The 18,392-nt window shown below is 37.5% G+C and overlaps 1 protein-coding gene across 2 annotated transcripts in view; it reads left to right on the forward strand.

Moving 5' to 3' along the window:
* Positions 1–18,040, forward strand: part of LOC127624269 (5'-nucleotidase domain-containing protein 1-like) — a 75,634-nt gene extending 57,594 nt beyond the window's left edge. The window contains exons 7-12 of one of the 2 annotated variants that reach the window (XM_052099013.1): positions 494–668; positions 1,955–2,052; positions 3,195–3,316; positions 5,606–5,785; positions 15,886–16,048; positions 16,310–18,040. In XM_052099013.1, the coding sequence (XP_051954973.1) occupies positions 494–668; positions 1,955–2,052; positions 3,195–3,316; positions 5,606–5,785; positions 15,886–16,048; positions 16,310–16,422 (851 nt within the window). In that variant the 3' untranslated portion in view covers positions 16,423–18,040. The remainder of the gene's footprint in view (positions 1–493; positions 669–1,954; positions 2,053–3,194; positions 3,317–5,605; positions 5,786–15,885; positions 16,049–16,309) is intronic. The other variant, XM_052099014.1, reaches the window with a different exon arrangement.
* The last annotated feature ends 352 nt before the right edge of the window (positions 18,041–18,392 follow it).

The following is an 18,392-nucleotide window of genomic DNA, read 5'->3' on the forward strand; positions in this document are numbered from 1 at the left end:
TGAACATGGTCCAGTGTGATGCTCAAGATCAGATAAAACTGTGTGTGAGAATGTTAGTTGTAGAGTTGTGAGCTGTGGAAAACTCTTTGAGCATGAGGTGTGTGATGTGTGTGTGATTGATGTAAACCATATGCTGGGTTCCGGTCTGACTGAAAGGCACGTTGAAGCTGACGTTCTTTATCGTTAAAATATTTCAGCTATCCAACTTTATTCTTAAGTTCTGTAGGTTGATGTCCCTAAAAAGGGTAAAACATCTGATGCAATTAAAACATGCTCTTTTTATTTTGCTCCAAACAGGCACTGGTAAAACATTTGCTATAATATTTTTCAAATATTGGCCTTTCATATGTTGCCATGTTAAGTTACTGTAGGTTATGTATGTTTTATATATTTATTGATTTTTTCATGAGAATACACTGCTACTTTTGAATGGCCATCTAAGGAGAACAATGCTTTTTGATGCATTTTGTGTGTGTTTTTGTTGTATTTTTAGAGGATGCAGGGACGTATTTCCCAAGTGTGAAGCGTAATCCCGGCCGTTACCTACAGCCCTGCTCGGATGCAGTGAAGAGATGGTTGAGGAGCATGAAAAACAGTGGGAAAATCCTGCTGCTCATTACCAGCTCACACTCCGATTACTGCAGACTAGTGTGTGAGCACATACTTGGGTGAGTTTTACATACATGCACAGATACACACACAGTCATGTTTATAATGACAATAGAAATAAATAATCTAAGAACATATATATCAAAGTGATTCATTGTTTTTTTGCCCACTTTAAAGAACCAGATGAAGTCTTATTTTGCAGCATACTGTAAGTCAGATTTGGGGCCCTATTTTAAGAGCTCTAAACACAGAGCTTTGAGATGCATACATGCAAAGTCAATGGGCTAGGCCATGAAGATTGGATATTTTCGTTCAAGCATGCGCTAAGTGTAGGCGCAAGTGGGTTTGGCAAAATTTTGTTTGCAAAGTGCTTATTGGTTGGGTCAAGTGCAATTTAATTAGGAGGTTCTTCTTCGGTTATTGCACCATCTGCATACTATTATATATTTGATGTTAAGCATCAGTGATAGAACCACAGCACATTCATAAGAAGTTGTTCATTTAAATGGGCTATATGCAATGTATTAGAAGAAAAGAAATCTGGACTTACATTCTTTTGTGCAATAATTTTTTCTGGTTGAATGTTAGGCTTATTTCTATGTAATATTTTGGATTTGAAGAGGTAATGACAAATTATTTTTTTACCACTTTATTATTTTGAGTATATTTTAATTTCATTTGCAATGTAGTTTAAATTTAGAAATATTTTTGGTTTAATGTTTTTCATGTTTTATTAAGTAATTAAAATTTTTAAAGCAAAATCGACTCGTGGAAGTGAAGTGTGTGTGACAAATAATTCAAGTAAAAATAATATAATGCAGGAACACTGCTCTAGCATGCTCAATGCACACAGGTGCATATTAATATATAAAAATATCTATATATCTACATAACATCAATGTGGGCTAACAAAGCATACTTGGAACATATCCTTGTATTTACAATCAGGCATGCATCTGCACACATACAGCACAAACACACACACACCTCGGAGCTATTGAAAGAGTTTGCACATCCATAAGGAGAATCCACATGCTAAATTAATCTGAAGTGAATTTTATCCACACTGCATCAGTTGTCACATTTCTTTCAGTGATGGTATTTCAAATTTTTCTAGAGTTACTGTAATTTTTTCAAGCAAGCTAACTATGGACATGAGGTTTATGATGAGTGCTGATCGGAGGAGAGTTTATTGACTGCAGCTGAAGCTAATAATAAATAAATAGTGGATTGTAATAATAAAATAATAGTAATAAAAAACACCAAACAGTCAAAAATCTTTTTTTTTTTTTAACAAAAACGACTTGCAAGTTTATCGCAAATGTATTTAATCTGATTTTTGCAGGATGGACTTTGAGGAGTTGTTTGACATCATTATCACTAATGCCCTGAAGCCTGGATTCTTCTCTCTTGATCCACAGCAAAGACCTTTCAGAACATTAGGTGAGTAACACACACGCACACACACAGATACATCTTATATTTAATATTCTGTATAATAATACTAATATGCAATAACAACTGTGCTGGCAAACCTTACTGTTACACTGGTGTGTTTTCACACAGTAGATGCTTGTAAATGTTTAATTGTTATTATAAGTGTTGTATTTCTTCATATAGCTAATATATATAGCTCCGGAAAAAATTAAAAGACCACTCCAAATGTTTCTTAAATCAGAATCTCTACATTGTAAGGCAGCCATTCCATTCCAGTATCTGTTGAATTCCTGCTTGAATTTTTTAGCCTGTTGTGGCATAAAGTCACCCAACAGCAATATAAAAGACAAGCGTGCAAAAACGTTATTCCACTAAATATTTATTTCTGAACTCTTCCGAAGTTAATCCATTAGTATTGTGTTTATTAAAAATGAATATGGTCTTGTTTTCTTTCCATTATTTGAGGTCTGAAAACATGGTACAGAGGTGTTATCTGAGTTACCGTAAACTTTGTCAGTTCAAACTAGTCTGGCCATTCTCTGTTGACCTCTCTTATCAAACTGCCTTTCACTGGATGTTTTTGTTTTTGGCACCATTCTGAGTAAACTCTAAAGACTGTTTTGTGTGAAAATCCCAGGAGATCAGCAGTACAGAAATACTCAAACCAGCTCCAAATCACTGAGACCAAATCTTTTCCCCATTCTGATGGTTGATGTGAACATTAACTGAAGCTCCTGACCCCTATCTGCTTTATTTTATGAGCTGCTGCCACATGATTGGCTGATTAGATAATCGCGTGGATGATTTTTGGTGCCAGACAACAAATTAAGATAATGCTTACTCAATATAACCACTTCAGAAAAGGGTTAACCATTTCCTTTTCATTTCAAACACATTTGGCATTTCAGAACATCTCAAGTATTCTATAAACAAATTAATTTCCATTGAGATTGGATCAGTCAATGTGAGCCCACTTTTAAAATGTTTCATAAGAAATCAATTCGCCCCACTTAAGAAAAACAATGTGTTTTTTATGGGAGGCGCTCTGTCTTAGACTTCAAAAACCCTTGGTATAGATGAATCCATAGATATTTTATTTAATCAAACTTAATTTAATGCTACCCTCTCTCTCATTTGTTTCTCTGTAGTGGATGATGTTGAGGATAGTGCGGGTTTGCCATCACTGGAAAAACCTGGTTGGTATTCTCAAGGCAACTGGCCTCATCTACATGAACTATTGAAGACCATGACCAACAAATCAGAGCCCAAGGTAAGGCTGAACTGTTTTATTGCATCTAAATTCTAAGCAACAATGCTGTTATCTGCCCGGTACTGTAGTTTTAATGTGTAATGCGGAGTTTTAAAGGTATAGCAGTAACAGTCTTGTGCGTTTGTATTGGAAGGGGCCTCAGGCTTTAATGTTGTTGCATTGTGAAGTCTATCTGCAATGCTCCAGGGCATTCAGATCTTCCCCATCCACAGATATGTTAGAGAGGGTTAAAACATGCTCACAGTGTGTGTCAGAACACAAACTCAGGACACAACATCTTTCCTACAGATAAAGGATACAGACATGCCTAAACAGCATGAGAACACACACAAGAGCTAATTTGATTGGTCCCAAGTGTATCTTGATAATTAGTCTTGTTATCCTTGTGTATGGGTGCTTCTCAATCGGAAAGCTGCAGCCTAGTTAGGCTGTGTCCTTCTTAGACCAGTCCTTCTGAGGCTGTAGGCTAGGCTCCTTAGCATTCAGGGAGAACAAAAGGGTGTGCTTTTCAATTGGAAGGCAGCAGCCTTGTTAGGATATCTCTGCTGCCATGTCATCAAGTACTGTCGAAGTGTGAGGACCCTTGGAAAGCAGCCTCATTTCCCAGCCTTGGTTTGCAATATTTTGGAGGATGTATCAAATGCATTGTAACAGACTTCACAGTAGGAGGGAAGGAGGACACAGGGAAGCGGGTTTCTCCAGTCACAGGTAATGTTCACACTTTAGACTGCCTTCGATGGTGCTTGATGACATGGCAGCTGAGATATCCTAACAAGGATTCTGCCTTCTGAGTATAAACCCTCTTGTTCTCCCTATCTTGGTCTTGCATTGTTTGATGTGTGCGGTTCTTGTGACTAGTCGGGCCTGGTTTCTTTTTGTCTGTGCTCTTATTATTATTTATTTAATATAATCTGCATTTGGGTTCTCAACTACCTCTTGCCCAAGAATCATTAGCCTCTTTTCCACCATCAGGCTGAACAGTTCTGAGCATGGTGAGGAATGGTTACAGTAGCTTTTCCACCTGGGCACGATTTGGCATGACACGATTAGTAACCATTCTTGGCCCGGAATTGTCAGCATGGTTAGACTACTGTGCTCAACTGTGCTGGTGGAATGCCTGTAGTGATGTCTCGACTCACGATTGGTCACTTATAAGTTGCCAAGGTTACTCGTTTTTTTCTCTGTAGCTGGCCAAGCGCACTGTTTGGGCAAAGTAAACATACTTCTCATGCGGTCCTTAAACTCTTGTGTTACCAAGGGTAACGTCTTACGTATTTCTTGTGTACATTCGAAGTCTGTTTTCAGCACCAAAGTGCAAAAGAAAAAAAAAAATCCGTAACCGTGCTGGCTGTCCCGGATCGGCACAGAATAAAATGGTTTCGCAACAAGAACAGTTTGGCCTGATGGTTGAAAAGAGGTTATTGTTACAGTTATTAAAATAGTTGTATTTGACCACATATTTGGGTGTGCTGTGTATTTTAATGCTTAAGAGTGCATCACATTGTTAGCTTAAAGGTGCTGTAAGCGAATTTAGCCATTCTGGAACTTCCACCAGACTAGCCATTGAATTAGCCATGCCGCCCTTTCCAAACCCCCTTTCAAAGGCACGTGCGCACACACAAACACACAAGAGATTGTTGTGTTGGAGCAGATGAAGGGGGGAGGGTCCCCTTGAGAATTTTACGATCCGACCCTGAGCATTTCATGGGAGCAGGACATCGTACCTGCACTTATACTAGCAAATGTGGGCTTTCCTGTGATCATGCACATTGATTGACAAGCAGAAAGTCTTCTGATTGGCTGAACAAACGAAAAGATCTGACCTTGGCCCGAAGACATCCATAACACTAAATTGAACTCCTTTTCAGTCAGAATGCTGTCTTAAAGTAGAAGGCAGCTTCTTATGTTGGCAGAAGACCGTGAGGCAGCTCACTAGGTTTTGGAACAGAGCCATTGTTATTATAAAGTGCTATGCTAATAAATATGTTGACAACTTAGTGATAAATTAATTGTGTTTTTCTTTATTTGTAAAACAATTTGGAGAAAAGTGTGTGTGTGCGAGCATGTATTTATCACTTTGTGGGGACCAAATGAAGTGGAAAACAGCTTATAAATCATACTAAATGATGTTTATTGAAAATGTAAAAATGCAGAAAGTTTTCTGTGAGGGTTAGGTTTAGGGGTAGGGGATAGAGTATAAAGTTTGTACAGTATAAAGACCATTATGTCTATGGAAAGTCCCCATAAAACATGGAAACGCATCACGTGCGTGCGTGTGTTCTGATGCAGGTGGTGTATTTCGGAGACAGTATGCGCTCGGACACGTTCCCCGCCTGCAGCTTTGGAAAGTGGGAGACTGTGATGATTGTGGAGGAGATGGAGGAGGAGGACATTCCATGTGCTAACCCAACCCTCAGTAACTGCCCCGCCCCAAGTGAAGGTCCTATAGAGAAGAAGGGCAAATTTGAGGTGAGTTAAAGGCTGTTTCTCTTTAGTCAAGCTCAGTATCTTTTCCACACTTCATTTCAGGAATACCATGAATAGGATTTATATGTATGTGCCTAAAAGTGATTCATGTTTTGTTTTTTTAAACACTGTGTGTTGCTCTGAAGCTTTATCCAAAAATACTTAAGGAATTTGAGTTTATCCAGTAGGATCATTTTTGGTGCTTGGAATAATTTTTTAAATTGTGTAATCTTTAACTAACTCTTACTTGTATTTCATTGGAATTATGTCTTGGCACTGGACAGTTTAAGGAATCATGGGGAGGAATTGAAATTTTGAAGTCCTTTTAATATCTTTTAAATTCCTTTTTATATCCTATGGTGGGTTTTATCCTGTTGGTAGTTATATAAATATTGGGAACTATGTATTCTTAAAGATGTACAGTAAAAATAAATCATGTATTAATATTTTATATCTGAGCATACTTAAATATATATTTGGCCAAGAATCTTGTTAAAGCATAAATGTCACTTAAAGCTGAACAGAACTTTGTGCTCTCTAGTGACCTCTGTGGTTAAAACTTAAAATTGCAAGCAACTTGCAGAGGAGCGTTTTAAGTGAGTTGTGATTTGGCACTGCTCTTATATGCAGATGAATCTCATAGTTTGAGGACTTGGAGATATTTAGGAGTCACGATGTGCTATTTTCATGTTGATATTATGTTATTCGTTTAAACATTTATAACCAATATATTAATTATTTAAAGAAACATGAACAACTCTTATTTACTTTAAGTTTAACTCTTCAATTATTTAAATATGATTATTCAAGTTTTTATACACTTTACATAAATGTTTGTGTACTACATATATCAATTTAAGAGGTGAAACTCGTGATATGGCTGATATGAACCGAATTTAAGACACTACATTTTTATATTACAATCTACAGCCTAAATGGACAAGGCAAGCGAACCATGATACTAAAAAGTAGGTATATGCCAGGGGCGTCCAAACTACGACCTGCGGGCCATCTGTGGCTTGCCGATTGCTCTGATCTCTCTCTCCCGCGAGAGCTTTTGGAAATAGAACCGAATTTGGCCCGCTATTGAGAAATTATATGAAATTCATATTCTGAACACGGGGTGTCGCTATTACGTACAGCTACATTTCGCAGCGCATCATCTCTCTTGCGTTCAGGAGTTTGGAATCCTCCGGATTTCCATGGATAAAGAACCACATACACACACACAAAATATGCTGTAGTTTGTTATAGGTCTGGAATCGGGTTAGATACTCGTTCTCGATAAAATGTCCCGATACCGCGCATCATGATTCGTACAACTGAGTAGAGCTGCCGTGCCGTTGTGCAGCACGAGCGGCTGCAACGAGTTTGAGCACGCATAGAACCGCACGAGTCGTGCACACTCCTAGAACGTCCCCTGTAGTGCTGGGAAGTTTAGTTAACTGTTGTGAATTGGTTAGTTTTGATGTTTCAGTGAAACACGAAATGTATTCACAGACTTCTCAGTGCTATTTTAGAGTGAGGACAAAATAGTGCGCTCAAAACACTAGCGCATCTCTGCCTGGACTGTGCGCGCTCAGCCCGCACTTGGGTATAAGTCAAATGAAAGGGAGCACAATCATTATGATCAAATAAAAATTTGATTTGTAACACAAGTAACAACAAAACAGAAACTTTGACTTACTAAAAAAAATAGAGTAATTTCTTGAATCACATCATAGCAGGAAAATTTAACTTATTCTGATTATTGTTATGCGTCACAACCAAAACTGCTTGTGCTTTGCAGTGACACTGATTGGACGTCAAAAAATACACTCGCAAAATCAGGGCATTGAAATTACCAAGTTATTACCTTGTATAATATGTTACATTACTGCATGAAATTAACTTTTCTATGAAGGGGCCAATAATTGACCACTGGATTTAACTTTCAGGGACATTTTTTTTATGTTTATGAGGGCATTATCTAAAATGTACTGTCATTCTTTTACTCAAAACATATTGTATGGAATAGTGTGTATGCCACTCTTAAAGCATTGAATTATATCATTTAAGAACTATATCAGATGATGGCGCGAAAAAAACAAACCAGGACATGATTTTGCCCCCACATTTTGAAATGTAGGGTATTTATTTGTCATTATAACATATAACAATTACAATAATAAACATTCAAATGTTTCTTTGGAAGTAAAGTTATAATAGAGAGATGGTTACACGCTAAAATTAATATACATTCCTGAGCAATGAAATCGGTACATCATACTTGAGATGATTGTACATTCATGGATATCTACCTTGTACCTATAGCGTTTTTTAGATGCAAATTATAAATTGTGTACTATGACAATGGAAAGTGACAGCCACTTGTGCTATTCAAGCATTTCTGTAACCTCGAAACTGAGCAATGTTATAAAATGTTCATTTGAAAACGCATCTTTTTCTCTACATTTTGGCCTTTCGTCCACACGGAGACACGTTTTTGTTCAGTGAAATCTTAGCTTTTTGAAAACGCTCTCCCATGTTGATAAATTTGAAAACGCTGGTTGTAGTGTGGACAGGATAGATCGCATGTGACGCAGTCATGTGATCTATTCGCCCCAAAACAATCAAGATCGTGGCCCATGTTGTAGCAGCTTTGTTTTTTGCCTGCTGTCCAATTTGATAGTGTTGTTATAGAAAATGTTTACTTTGTACAACCTTCACATTGCATTCCTTCAAAGGCAACGGGAAGTGTACTCGGAATTGCTGTCCAGGGGTGGAACACGAGGACAGTTGCATCTCAGACCAGACACGGACGAGCAATTTTCCGCATAAGCATTTTCATACGTTTCAGTGTGGACGAGAAACTTTTGGAAATTATTTGAAAACGGCAGTGTGGAAGGAGAGCGTTTCAAAAACAAAAATGTGTTTTTAAATGTATCCGGATTAGTGTAGATGTAGCCTCAGAAGTCATGAATATTAGTAAACATGTTACAGTAACTTCACCTGGAGAAATAAAAAAAAACGAATTGCATCACGATTAGGGCTGGGCGATATATCGAATATTAAGGATATAATAGAGATAATTTTGCTGACTGTAAAATTGACCAATATTGTGAATATCGCAATAATTTGAATGTGCTTTCATTTGGCCATTAAGTTTCGTAAAGAGTGCATCAGTAGACTAATTTCACAATCCTTCAGGACTGCACAATTAACCAAAATAACATCAAAATGGCGTGTTGGTCATATGTGATTATTAATCCACAAAAGGCTGTGATTTAAAGGCAGATAAACATGGTCTGTGTGTGTGATTCGGATCAAACCAGTGACGCGCTGATCTGTGTGGACGCGCATGGCGGCACTCTCAGATCATTTCACGTGCATTGTGAAATGAAAGTAATGCATGTTCAAGCATTTGTGCAATTCCAAAACTTTAGTGACCACTTCAAGATATTCTTCAATCTTAAAGCGCGGCTTCAAACAGAAAAGGAGATTACAGCGTTTCAGGAAATGCAGAATATTGTAAACTGTCAAATACACACAGCTTTTTCTGTGTGGAAACAAAAGCTCCTTGTGAATTTGAAGTAAATGCGACAGCAATTTCGGTGTCAAAATAAAAGCCCCACCCCCAATGATGATGAAGTAAACATGACAGAAATATTATACTTTTGTATAATGCTAATTCTGCTTCATATTATAATAATCAACACGTCGTGTCCCACAGTAATAATTTTGTATTATGCAATGTTCAACTGGGGTTTCAAAAATAAGTCTGGGAAGTATCTTTGCACAGTAAAAACATTTGAAGGTAAATGATGCTTTACTATGTATCATTGTGTGTGAAATATACATCTAAAGTGCATATCAATGAAAATAATTGAATTTATTTCTCCCTTGTGTTTATTAAATGAAAAACGAATTATTCGATTTTTATTTAATGTCTTTAAAATATTGTATCTGCTTGGCTACAATGGCTGTTTGGATGAAATGATGGTTCCTCTGATTAAAAAAAACAAAAAACTTTCGAGCCATTTTAGAGCAAGTACATAATTGTCGAGAAATATATTGAATATCGTCAATAGGCTGAAAAATACAGAGATATAATTTTTTTAAGACTTATCGCCCAGCCCTAATCGTGATTTTGAAAATACATAAGTAAAGTTCAATTCATAAAAGCATGACAACCAATTTGAGTTTCAACAACCCTACCAGAAAACATATCCAAGCATTAAAGCAGGTAAACGTCTTCGCCAAACAGTTAAAACCATTAAAAATCCATTAGGAGATTGATTTCACGCCACCGATTAACAGCTGTTGCACTGACTTCCTACTTCCCCGACACTCGCAGTCGGTCCAACTCTGGCCACAGCCAGATCTTCTTTTTGAGCTTACGGACTTTACATAAACACGCAAGAACGAATTATGTATACCTGCAATTTTACATCAAATCTGACCCAACAGCTCTAAATAAAAATCATTATACCCTAGCCTAGTGAATCTCAGGGTAAGACAAGGATAGGTTTTTCAGTTATACCTACAGTACCTTGGTCCTACACAGCTAAATACTAGCATAGAATAGTTTAAAGAGGTATTAAAACAGGTATCAGTGCAAAACCTTTGGTGTTGTCTGACAGTGATTATTGTATCAAATGCAGATAGCTTATTCAATGTTTGACTGAAAGTTGTATGTAGTTTGCACCAATATAACTTTGTATCTGTGGCACATTAGTGGAAACGTCCATTACATTTTGTATTTTAGTTAAGAAATGGTTTGGAAAGGCCAAATGTGAAAAGGCATATTTTTTTATCAAATGTTTTGATATTTCTTAAGAAAAAGTCAAATACAGTAGAGCCAGTATAATGCAGCAGTGTGTTGTTTTCTTAAGCTGTAGGTATTCTGATCAAACACTTTTTCCCCAGATCAGATAGCCGTGTTTGATCTTTATTAATGACACTTTATTGAAGTCCTTGATTCTCTTTAAGAGCTTTTGCTTAAAGTCTAAATGATGCCTTGTCAAAGAAGTTTGGGTGTCATCTTGTTTTGCTTTAATGGTGACTTAACACTGTTCCAAAATTGCTTATTGTATAAAAGTAAACAAAATGTCCTTAGAAATCAAATATTACATTTATTATTATATTATTAAACCGATAATTAACTGTCAGGTTTTGTACTGAGAACCCAAATGCAGACAGTGGAATACTCCAAAAATATTTATTGAATAAGAAATGTCAAGACACAAAACTTGGTGCAAAACTTTGAAACAAAAACATAACACACGGCCCAGATAAAAACCATCAGGGCATGACAACATAACCGAAAAGAATGTTAGAACTGAAGAGCTAATAGACATAATAAAGCTTTGTTTACAAAGTAAACAGAATAGCACTACTAATGAAAATACAGAAAACAAAGTTACCAACTAGACAGACAGAAAGTTTAAAATCAACATAGAACAGGGGTGTCAGGATCCCGCCACTAAAGTGTAAAAAAAAGACCAGACAGAGATGGCAGGATCCTGACACTTACAGTTGAAGTCAGATGTTTACATACACTTAGGTTGAAGTCATTATAACACATTTTTTAACAACTCCACAGATTTAATATTAGCAAACTATAGTTTTGGCAAGTCATTTAGGACATCTACTTTGTGCATGACACAATAATTCTTCCAACAATTGTTTACAGACAGATTCACTTTTAATTGACTATATCACAATTCCAGTCGGTCTGAAGTTTACATACACTAAGTTAACTGTGTATGTAAAACTAAGTTAAGCAGCTTGAAAAATTCCAGAAAATGATGTCAAGCCTTTAGACAATAAGCCAATTAGCTTCTGATAGGAGGTGTACTGAATTGGAGGTGTACCTGTGAATGTATTTTAAGGCCTACCTTCAAACACTTTGCCACAAAATTGTGGACCTCCACAAGTTTGGTTCATCCTTTGGAGCAATTTCCAAATGCCTGAAGGTAATGCATTCATCTGTACAAACAATAATACACAAGTATAAATGCCATGGTACCACGCAGCCATCATAACGCTCAGGAAGTAGACGCATTCTGTCTCCGAGAGATGACTAGTTTGGTGCGAAAAGTGCAAATCAATCCCAGAACAACCGCAAAGGACCTTGTGAAGATGCTGGAGGAAACATGTAGATAAGTATCTATATCCACAGTAAAACAAGTCCTATATCTACGTAACCTGAAAGGCTGCTCGGCAAGGAAGAATCCACTGCTCCAAAACCACCACAATAAAGCTATACTACAGTTTGCAATTGCACATGGTGATGAAGATCTTACTTTTAGAGAAATTGTCCTCTGTTTGGCCATAATGACCATTGTTTAGAGGAAGCATGGGGGTGGCAGCCTCATGTTGTGGGGGTGCTTTGCTGCAGGAGGGACTGGTGCACTTCACAAAATAGATGGCATCACGAGGAAGGAAAATTATGTGGATATAATGAAGCAACATCTCAAGATATCAGCCAGGAAGTTAAAGCTCGGTTGCAAATGGGTCTTCCAAATGGACAATGACCCCAAGCATACCTCCATAGTTGTGGCAAAATGGCTTAAGGACAACAAAGTCAAGGTGTTTGAGTGGCTATCACAAAGCCCTGACCTCAATCCGATAGAAAATGTATGGACAGAACTGAAAGAATGTGCGTGCAAGGAGGCCTACAAACCTGACTCAGTTACACCAGTTCTGTCTGGAGGAATGGGCCAAAATTCCAGCAACTTATTGTGAGAAGCTTGTATAAGGCAACCCAAAAACATTTGACCCAAGTTAAACAATAGAAAGCCAATGCTACCAAATACTAACAAAGTGTATGTAAACTCCTGATCCACTGGGAATGTGATGAAAAGTGGAAATAAATAATTATCTCTACTATTATTCTAACATTTCACATTCTTAAAATAAAGCAGTGATCCTAACTGACCTAAGACAGAGAATGTTTTCTACAATTAAATGTCAGGAATTGTGAAAAACGGAGATTAAATGTATTTGACTAAGGTGTATGTAAACTTCTGACTTCAACTGTATAAAAAGAGAGACACTTATCTGCATCCCAGGCACAGAATCATCAATGTAACTTGAGTGCTTGGAGTCACTTCAGAACTGCATAACTGTAATATTATGGTGGGTGCGCAACACTGTTCATGGTATCCAAAAGTTTTTTCTTCTGCAACAGTTTATTAAAACAATCTGTTGTCTGTCAGACACCCCACTATAAAGAATCAGCAACAGATTCCATAAAAATACTGTTCTTTAATCTGTCCACAATACCTCACAAATAAACCTGTGGACTTTTCATAATAAAAATGGAACATAAATTTACAGTTCGATGCTGTACATTTGTACACAAGCTGTAACACACTTTTGTACACACTTCAAATTATGAGGATAATTTAAGACGCAACTTCTCGAAGTTTACATGATAATAGTAACTACACCCAAATGCACAGCGCGCTGTCAGTAAATTTGAACATTACAACATGTTGCATCTCTCAATTCATCACTTTAAAGGACCACAGCAAAAAATATTTAACTCACTAGTTTGTGTTTGGATAACTTGTGTATCTTCAAATGACTTTTGTCCTCTCACTTTACATCTGTCATTTTCAGAAACACAAACAGATGATTAAAGTCACTTTATTTGGTGGATGTGAGACAGGTATATCGAATTCCTCTGTATATTTTGGAGTTTGTGTGTTTTTAAGTCCCAGTTTCAAATGAATTGAAAGTTCACATCAAGCTCCACATGGCCACAAGCCAGGCACAAGTGACAGAGTACCTCACATTTAGACTTAAACTGAAAAACACTTTTATATTGTGCAGTATATTAATTAAAACATTATATATTTAATACTTTTGCCATGTGTAAATAAAACATTTCACAGATTTTAACCATAGATTCTAAATTTTTATGGTTAAATAAACCATGACATTTTTAATCGTGGTTAATAGTGAAACAGTATAATCGCTACACCCCTACTTAGCACACTCTCTACACAGTGACAGTGCAAGTCCCCAGTGCAGCTGCCTTCAAGGCAATTGATTGCACCACTCAGAGGCTACTATGGAGTGGTGGTGGTGTAGTGGCTAAAGCACAGGGCTGTTAATCAGAAGGTCACAGGTTCTAAACCCATGGCCACCACCATTGTGTCCTTGAGCAAGGCACTTAACTCCAGGTTGCTCTGGGGGGATTGCTCTGGGGGGATAAATGTAAATGTAAATGTACTCAGAGATTCTCCCAGTCATAGAGACTGTGATGGCCCACTTCTGCTCCTCCACTGCTGCATAGCCTGGGAAAAGACTTCACTGCCATCCAATCCGACTTCCTTAAGGACATGGTCCGGGCCACTTGTACTTTAAAAGAGACCTTGTCGCACCTCAGATTTGGTTTTAGTGGCCCAGAGTGCCACTAAAACCACTGCCCATCTGCAGATCTACTGGTAGCCTGATGTCCATTGAGTGTAATCTCTGACTCAATTTGTCAGAAAAGCATGACAAGGACAAGGCCTTTATGCTCAACTCTCCGGTTACAGCAGGGAGTTTTCAGTGACCGCATGAGTGTCGTCACTGAAAAGTTCTAAAAAGCCAAGAAGTAGATGGCTACCTATAAGCACACCTTGCAGAGCCAGGGTGGCGCTGTAGAGCAGCCAGTTTGCTCTCAGTCCCCCACGTCACTGCTTCCCACAAAGGAGAGTGTCTTGTATGTGGCAGCTCTCCCCAGGAAGACAACAACTGAGTAGCCACTGCTACAGTTCCTACACGGATATTTGGATCTAAAATTCACTCAATCCATGCTCAAAGTCTACTTCGCTGCCATAGCATCTGACATGACCCTTTAGGTGGGTTGTCGTTAGGCCTGCTACTGTCCCATTTTGGGACATAATACTGGTGTTGCAAGCCCTTACGGGTCCCCCGTTTGAGCCATTGAATGTGGTAACCCTATGCATACTTTTGCTGAAGACTTTGTTACTGCGCACATAGGCATCAGTGAATGTATAGGGGACCTTCAAGCCCTGTCAGTCAAGGACCCAGTGAGTTGTCTAAGTTTGTCCTTAAGCCTAGAGAAAGCTATGTGCCCAAAGTTTTGGCCTTTCTCTTCAGGTCAACTTGCAGACTTACTCTCCTCCTACATTTGAGTCAGACGAAGCTAAGGGAATGAGTAGCTCTTTGTCTGCTTTGAAAGCTGTGCAAAAGGTTTGGGCATCTCCAAGCACAGACTTTCCCACTGGGTTGTTGATGTCATTGCACTTGCTTTAGACTTGCAAGGAAAGCAGTATCCGGTTGGTTTTAAGGCTCATTCTACCATTAGCTTGGCTTCCTCCTGGGCTTGGGCGAATCTGTCTGGTGGCAGGCTGGGCGTCTCCTAACATCAACAATGTTTTGTCTTTCTCTTCCCAGATTCTAATTTCAATGAAAGACTGATTTCCAATGTTTTATTGTTTTATTATGCCGTATTGCTTCACCACAATTCAGATTTGTCACTGTTTAGAGACCAAGATGGCCCCTTCCTTCAATATAACAATCCTGTATACAATGCATGCATGATGGGTGGTGCCGCGTCTCGTGCCATCGGCCAATAGATTGGCGTGATTCTATACAGGCTTCAGCATCTCGTTCCATCCTATCAGGGAACCAAGGTTGCAATCGTGAGTTGTTATTTTCATTAGGGATGGATAAAGATATTGCGATGGAACCCAAAATAATTGCAAGAAAGCATACAGTAAAATGTATTGTGAGGAAACGCAAAGCCTGTTGTGAGGGAACATAAAACTTATAGCAAAGGAATACACACTAATGCAAGAGCATGCAAAACTATTTAATAAACGAATTCCCTCCCTGTCCTCTAGGCTCCGTAATAAGACTTACAGTGGTTGACGATTTCTTTCTTTTAAACATCCTCTTTCACTGACCAGATTTTGAAAAAGAAAATATATTTTTTTACGAGTTTCAGGCTCTTTTTGTAACCTGTTTGTGGAAAGGACTGTACCATAATTATCCCACAAATTATAAGAATTATGTCTCAAACTTCACATGTGGTGTTTTTAAGAATTATTTATTTATCTCTCTTTCTCTTTGTCTGTCTGTTTTCATGATCTTTCTGTAAGGATCAGGGAATGAAGTCTCCTTCAGCTGTGTCAAATCAGTGGGGCTCATATTTTATTGATGTGCAAAAAAATGAAGGAGAGGAGACACAGAGGCTCACCTGGTGTTGCCAGAGTATCCACGCATACAGTACCATGGCTATACCCAGCATTGAGGCTATAGCAGGTATGTGTATTATACGGTTGGTCCCAAAAGTCTGAGATGGCAAATAAAAATACATCTATTTTGTTTTAATTTCCAATTTAATAAAAAAGCACAAATTATATTATCAGCAAAAAACAAATTGGGTGAAAAGTTGAAAATGTCTTAATAATTTCTGTTCCTTAAAGCATTTCAGGTGCCCTGTAAACCCAGTGTAAGCTGGGCAACTGATAAATATAACAACTTGAATTGGCTTGATTTCACTTTCCTGCATCTATCTTTCAGATCTTCCTCTAGACTTTAAGTTCCAGAGATTCTCTCCAGATAAGCCCATCACAACAGGTTATTACCCAAGACCTCCAGACTCACTGCTGAAATGGGAACAGAACCAGTCTTGAAACCTTGCGCCTCTCAAGCACAGACCAGGAGATTGTTCCACCTTTGAGTTTTTCAGCTTTACCTTAGAGCTAACCATCCATTCTTCTAACTAGTTATTAAAGCTGTGTGAATGTAACACCCAGGACAGTGTCTGTGTATTATCTTCTTACCCCTACCTGAACCAGTAAACACAGAATAAAGGTGTGTTTGTCTATATGTAAATATCCATACATTGATAATTGGATGTACAAGAAAGTTTCCGTCTATTGTGTCTTACTGTACTTTGTTCTTTCACAACAACACATTTGTGATCAGCACAGTGTTCTCACTACCATTGAACCAATGAAGGAATAGTTCACCCAAAAATGAAAATCCTGCCATCATTTGCTCATCCTCATGTTTTTCCCATGATTAGGATGTCCTTCTTCCTTGGAAAACGAAGAACATCCTTGCCTTTAATCATATAATGAAAGTCAAAAGAATGGGTCTGTCAAGATCCAAAATGACAAAACTACACATAAAAGTATTGTTGTCCATATGGGTTTGGAGTGACATGAGGGTATATGATAACAAAATGTTCCTTTTTGGGTTATCTATACTTTGTACCTATAATGAAGTACAAAAACAGTTTTCCCATGTGCTGTTTTTTTTTGGTTTTGTTTTTTTATGGAAGAAATGTTTCATGACCTTGTGCTTACTGTGATAAAGCCAGGCACAAATGATGTTGAATATTCATGAAATCAAGAGATTTCAGCCATGAGTTCCACTGGATGCTGTCTAAAGAACTGATTGTTATAGTAATTAAGTTTTGCGAGCAAACTGAAGGTGCTGAAACTGGTTCAGATTTGGGACGGCCTATTTTGTACATTGTAGATTTTACTTCCCTGGATTTGATTGTGATTTTAAGTCGTTCTCTTTACTGTAGTAATTTACTGTGCTGTGCAAGAGTTACTGGGAGAAATGGGAGAGATGGTGTGTACATCATGTTCCCAAATTCCGGAGAAGTAATAAATGTCCACTTGACTTCTTGCACAAATGCCTCCTCTTTTTATTTTTTACATTAATTTTTTTTTCCAGATCTTCGTTGTTATTAAATGAGGAAGGGTGAATAAATATGACTTTCTCTATGTATGTAATGTAGTAACAGTGTAAAAAAATAATTGTGTTGTTGGGTAATAGTCAATGTAAACAGTCATTTTTCTGTCATTCACAGTGGCAGTGTTGAATGGTGCCATGCTTTACCCAGCCATGTAGTGGTATTATGTGTCGGAGCACGTCTCACCTAAAACCATTATTTGTTTTGTGTGTGCTTGTGCTGAACATTGATAATGATTTGTTTAAAGTGGATTTGATGTTTTATATATGTTGATGGGGTTTCCATAGTGTTAGGCTTTAATGGTTTTTACATAAAAAAAATGGTACTGTGTTAATAGACACTACATGTCAGAAGTGTTTGATTTCATTGTTTAACAGAGCTGAGTTTTAAGTGACCAGGTAAAGAAGCTTGGAAATCCTAATCAGAGCTGTGATTACTTTTCTCAGTTGATTAAAAAATGTCTCTTCTGCTGTATGTGGTGAACAGCTCTAGTGCTTGTTGATTGAGTACAGAGAAAGTGTTCAATTGGCAGAAATAAAAAAAGAACAATTTAATGGGGTTTTATGTGTTTTCTCCACTCCACTATTATATTGAATTTATTTTGAACTCTTAAACTTCGTATTAGTTCTAGTGTAGTATTGTAAGAAGTTGAAGAGCATATTAAATGTTGTATTCTATAGGGAGGAGATTGCTTTACTGACAATAGACACAAGCAATTTAGAAATATATAAATGCATAGTGATGTGAATGCTTAATTTTAATAGCCATTTTAATATATGTTTAAATATATTAATTAGGGCGGTCAATTGTTAATCTAATTAAATAAGAGATATTAACCAATTAATGGCATGTTGAATATTGGATAAAATAAATTCAATATATAATGCAAATAAT

The sequence above is a fragment of the Xyrauchen texanus genome, chromosome 30 (genome assembly GCF_025860055.1).
Source record: "Xyrauchen texanus isolate HMW12.3.18 chromosome 30, RBS_HiC_50CHRs, whole genome shotgun sequence".
NCBI classification, from domain to species: Eukaryota; Metazoa; Chordata; class Actinopteri; order Cypriniformes; family Catostomidae; genus Xyrauchen; species Xyrauchen texanus.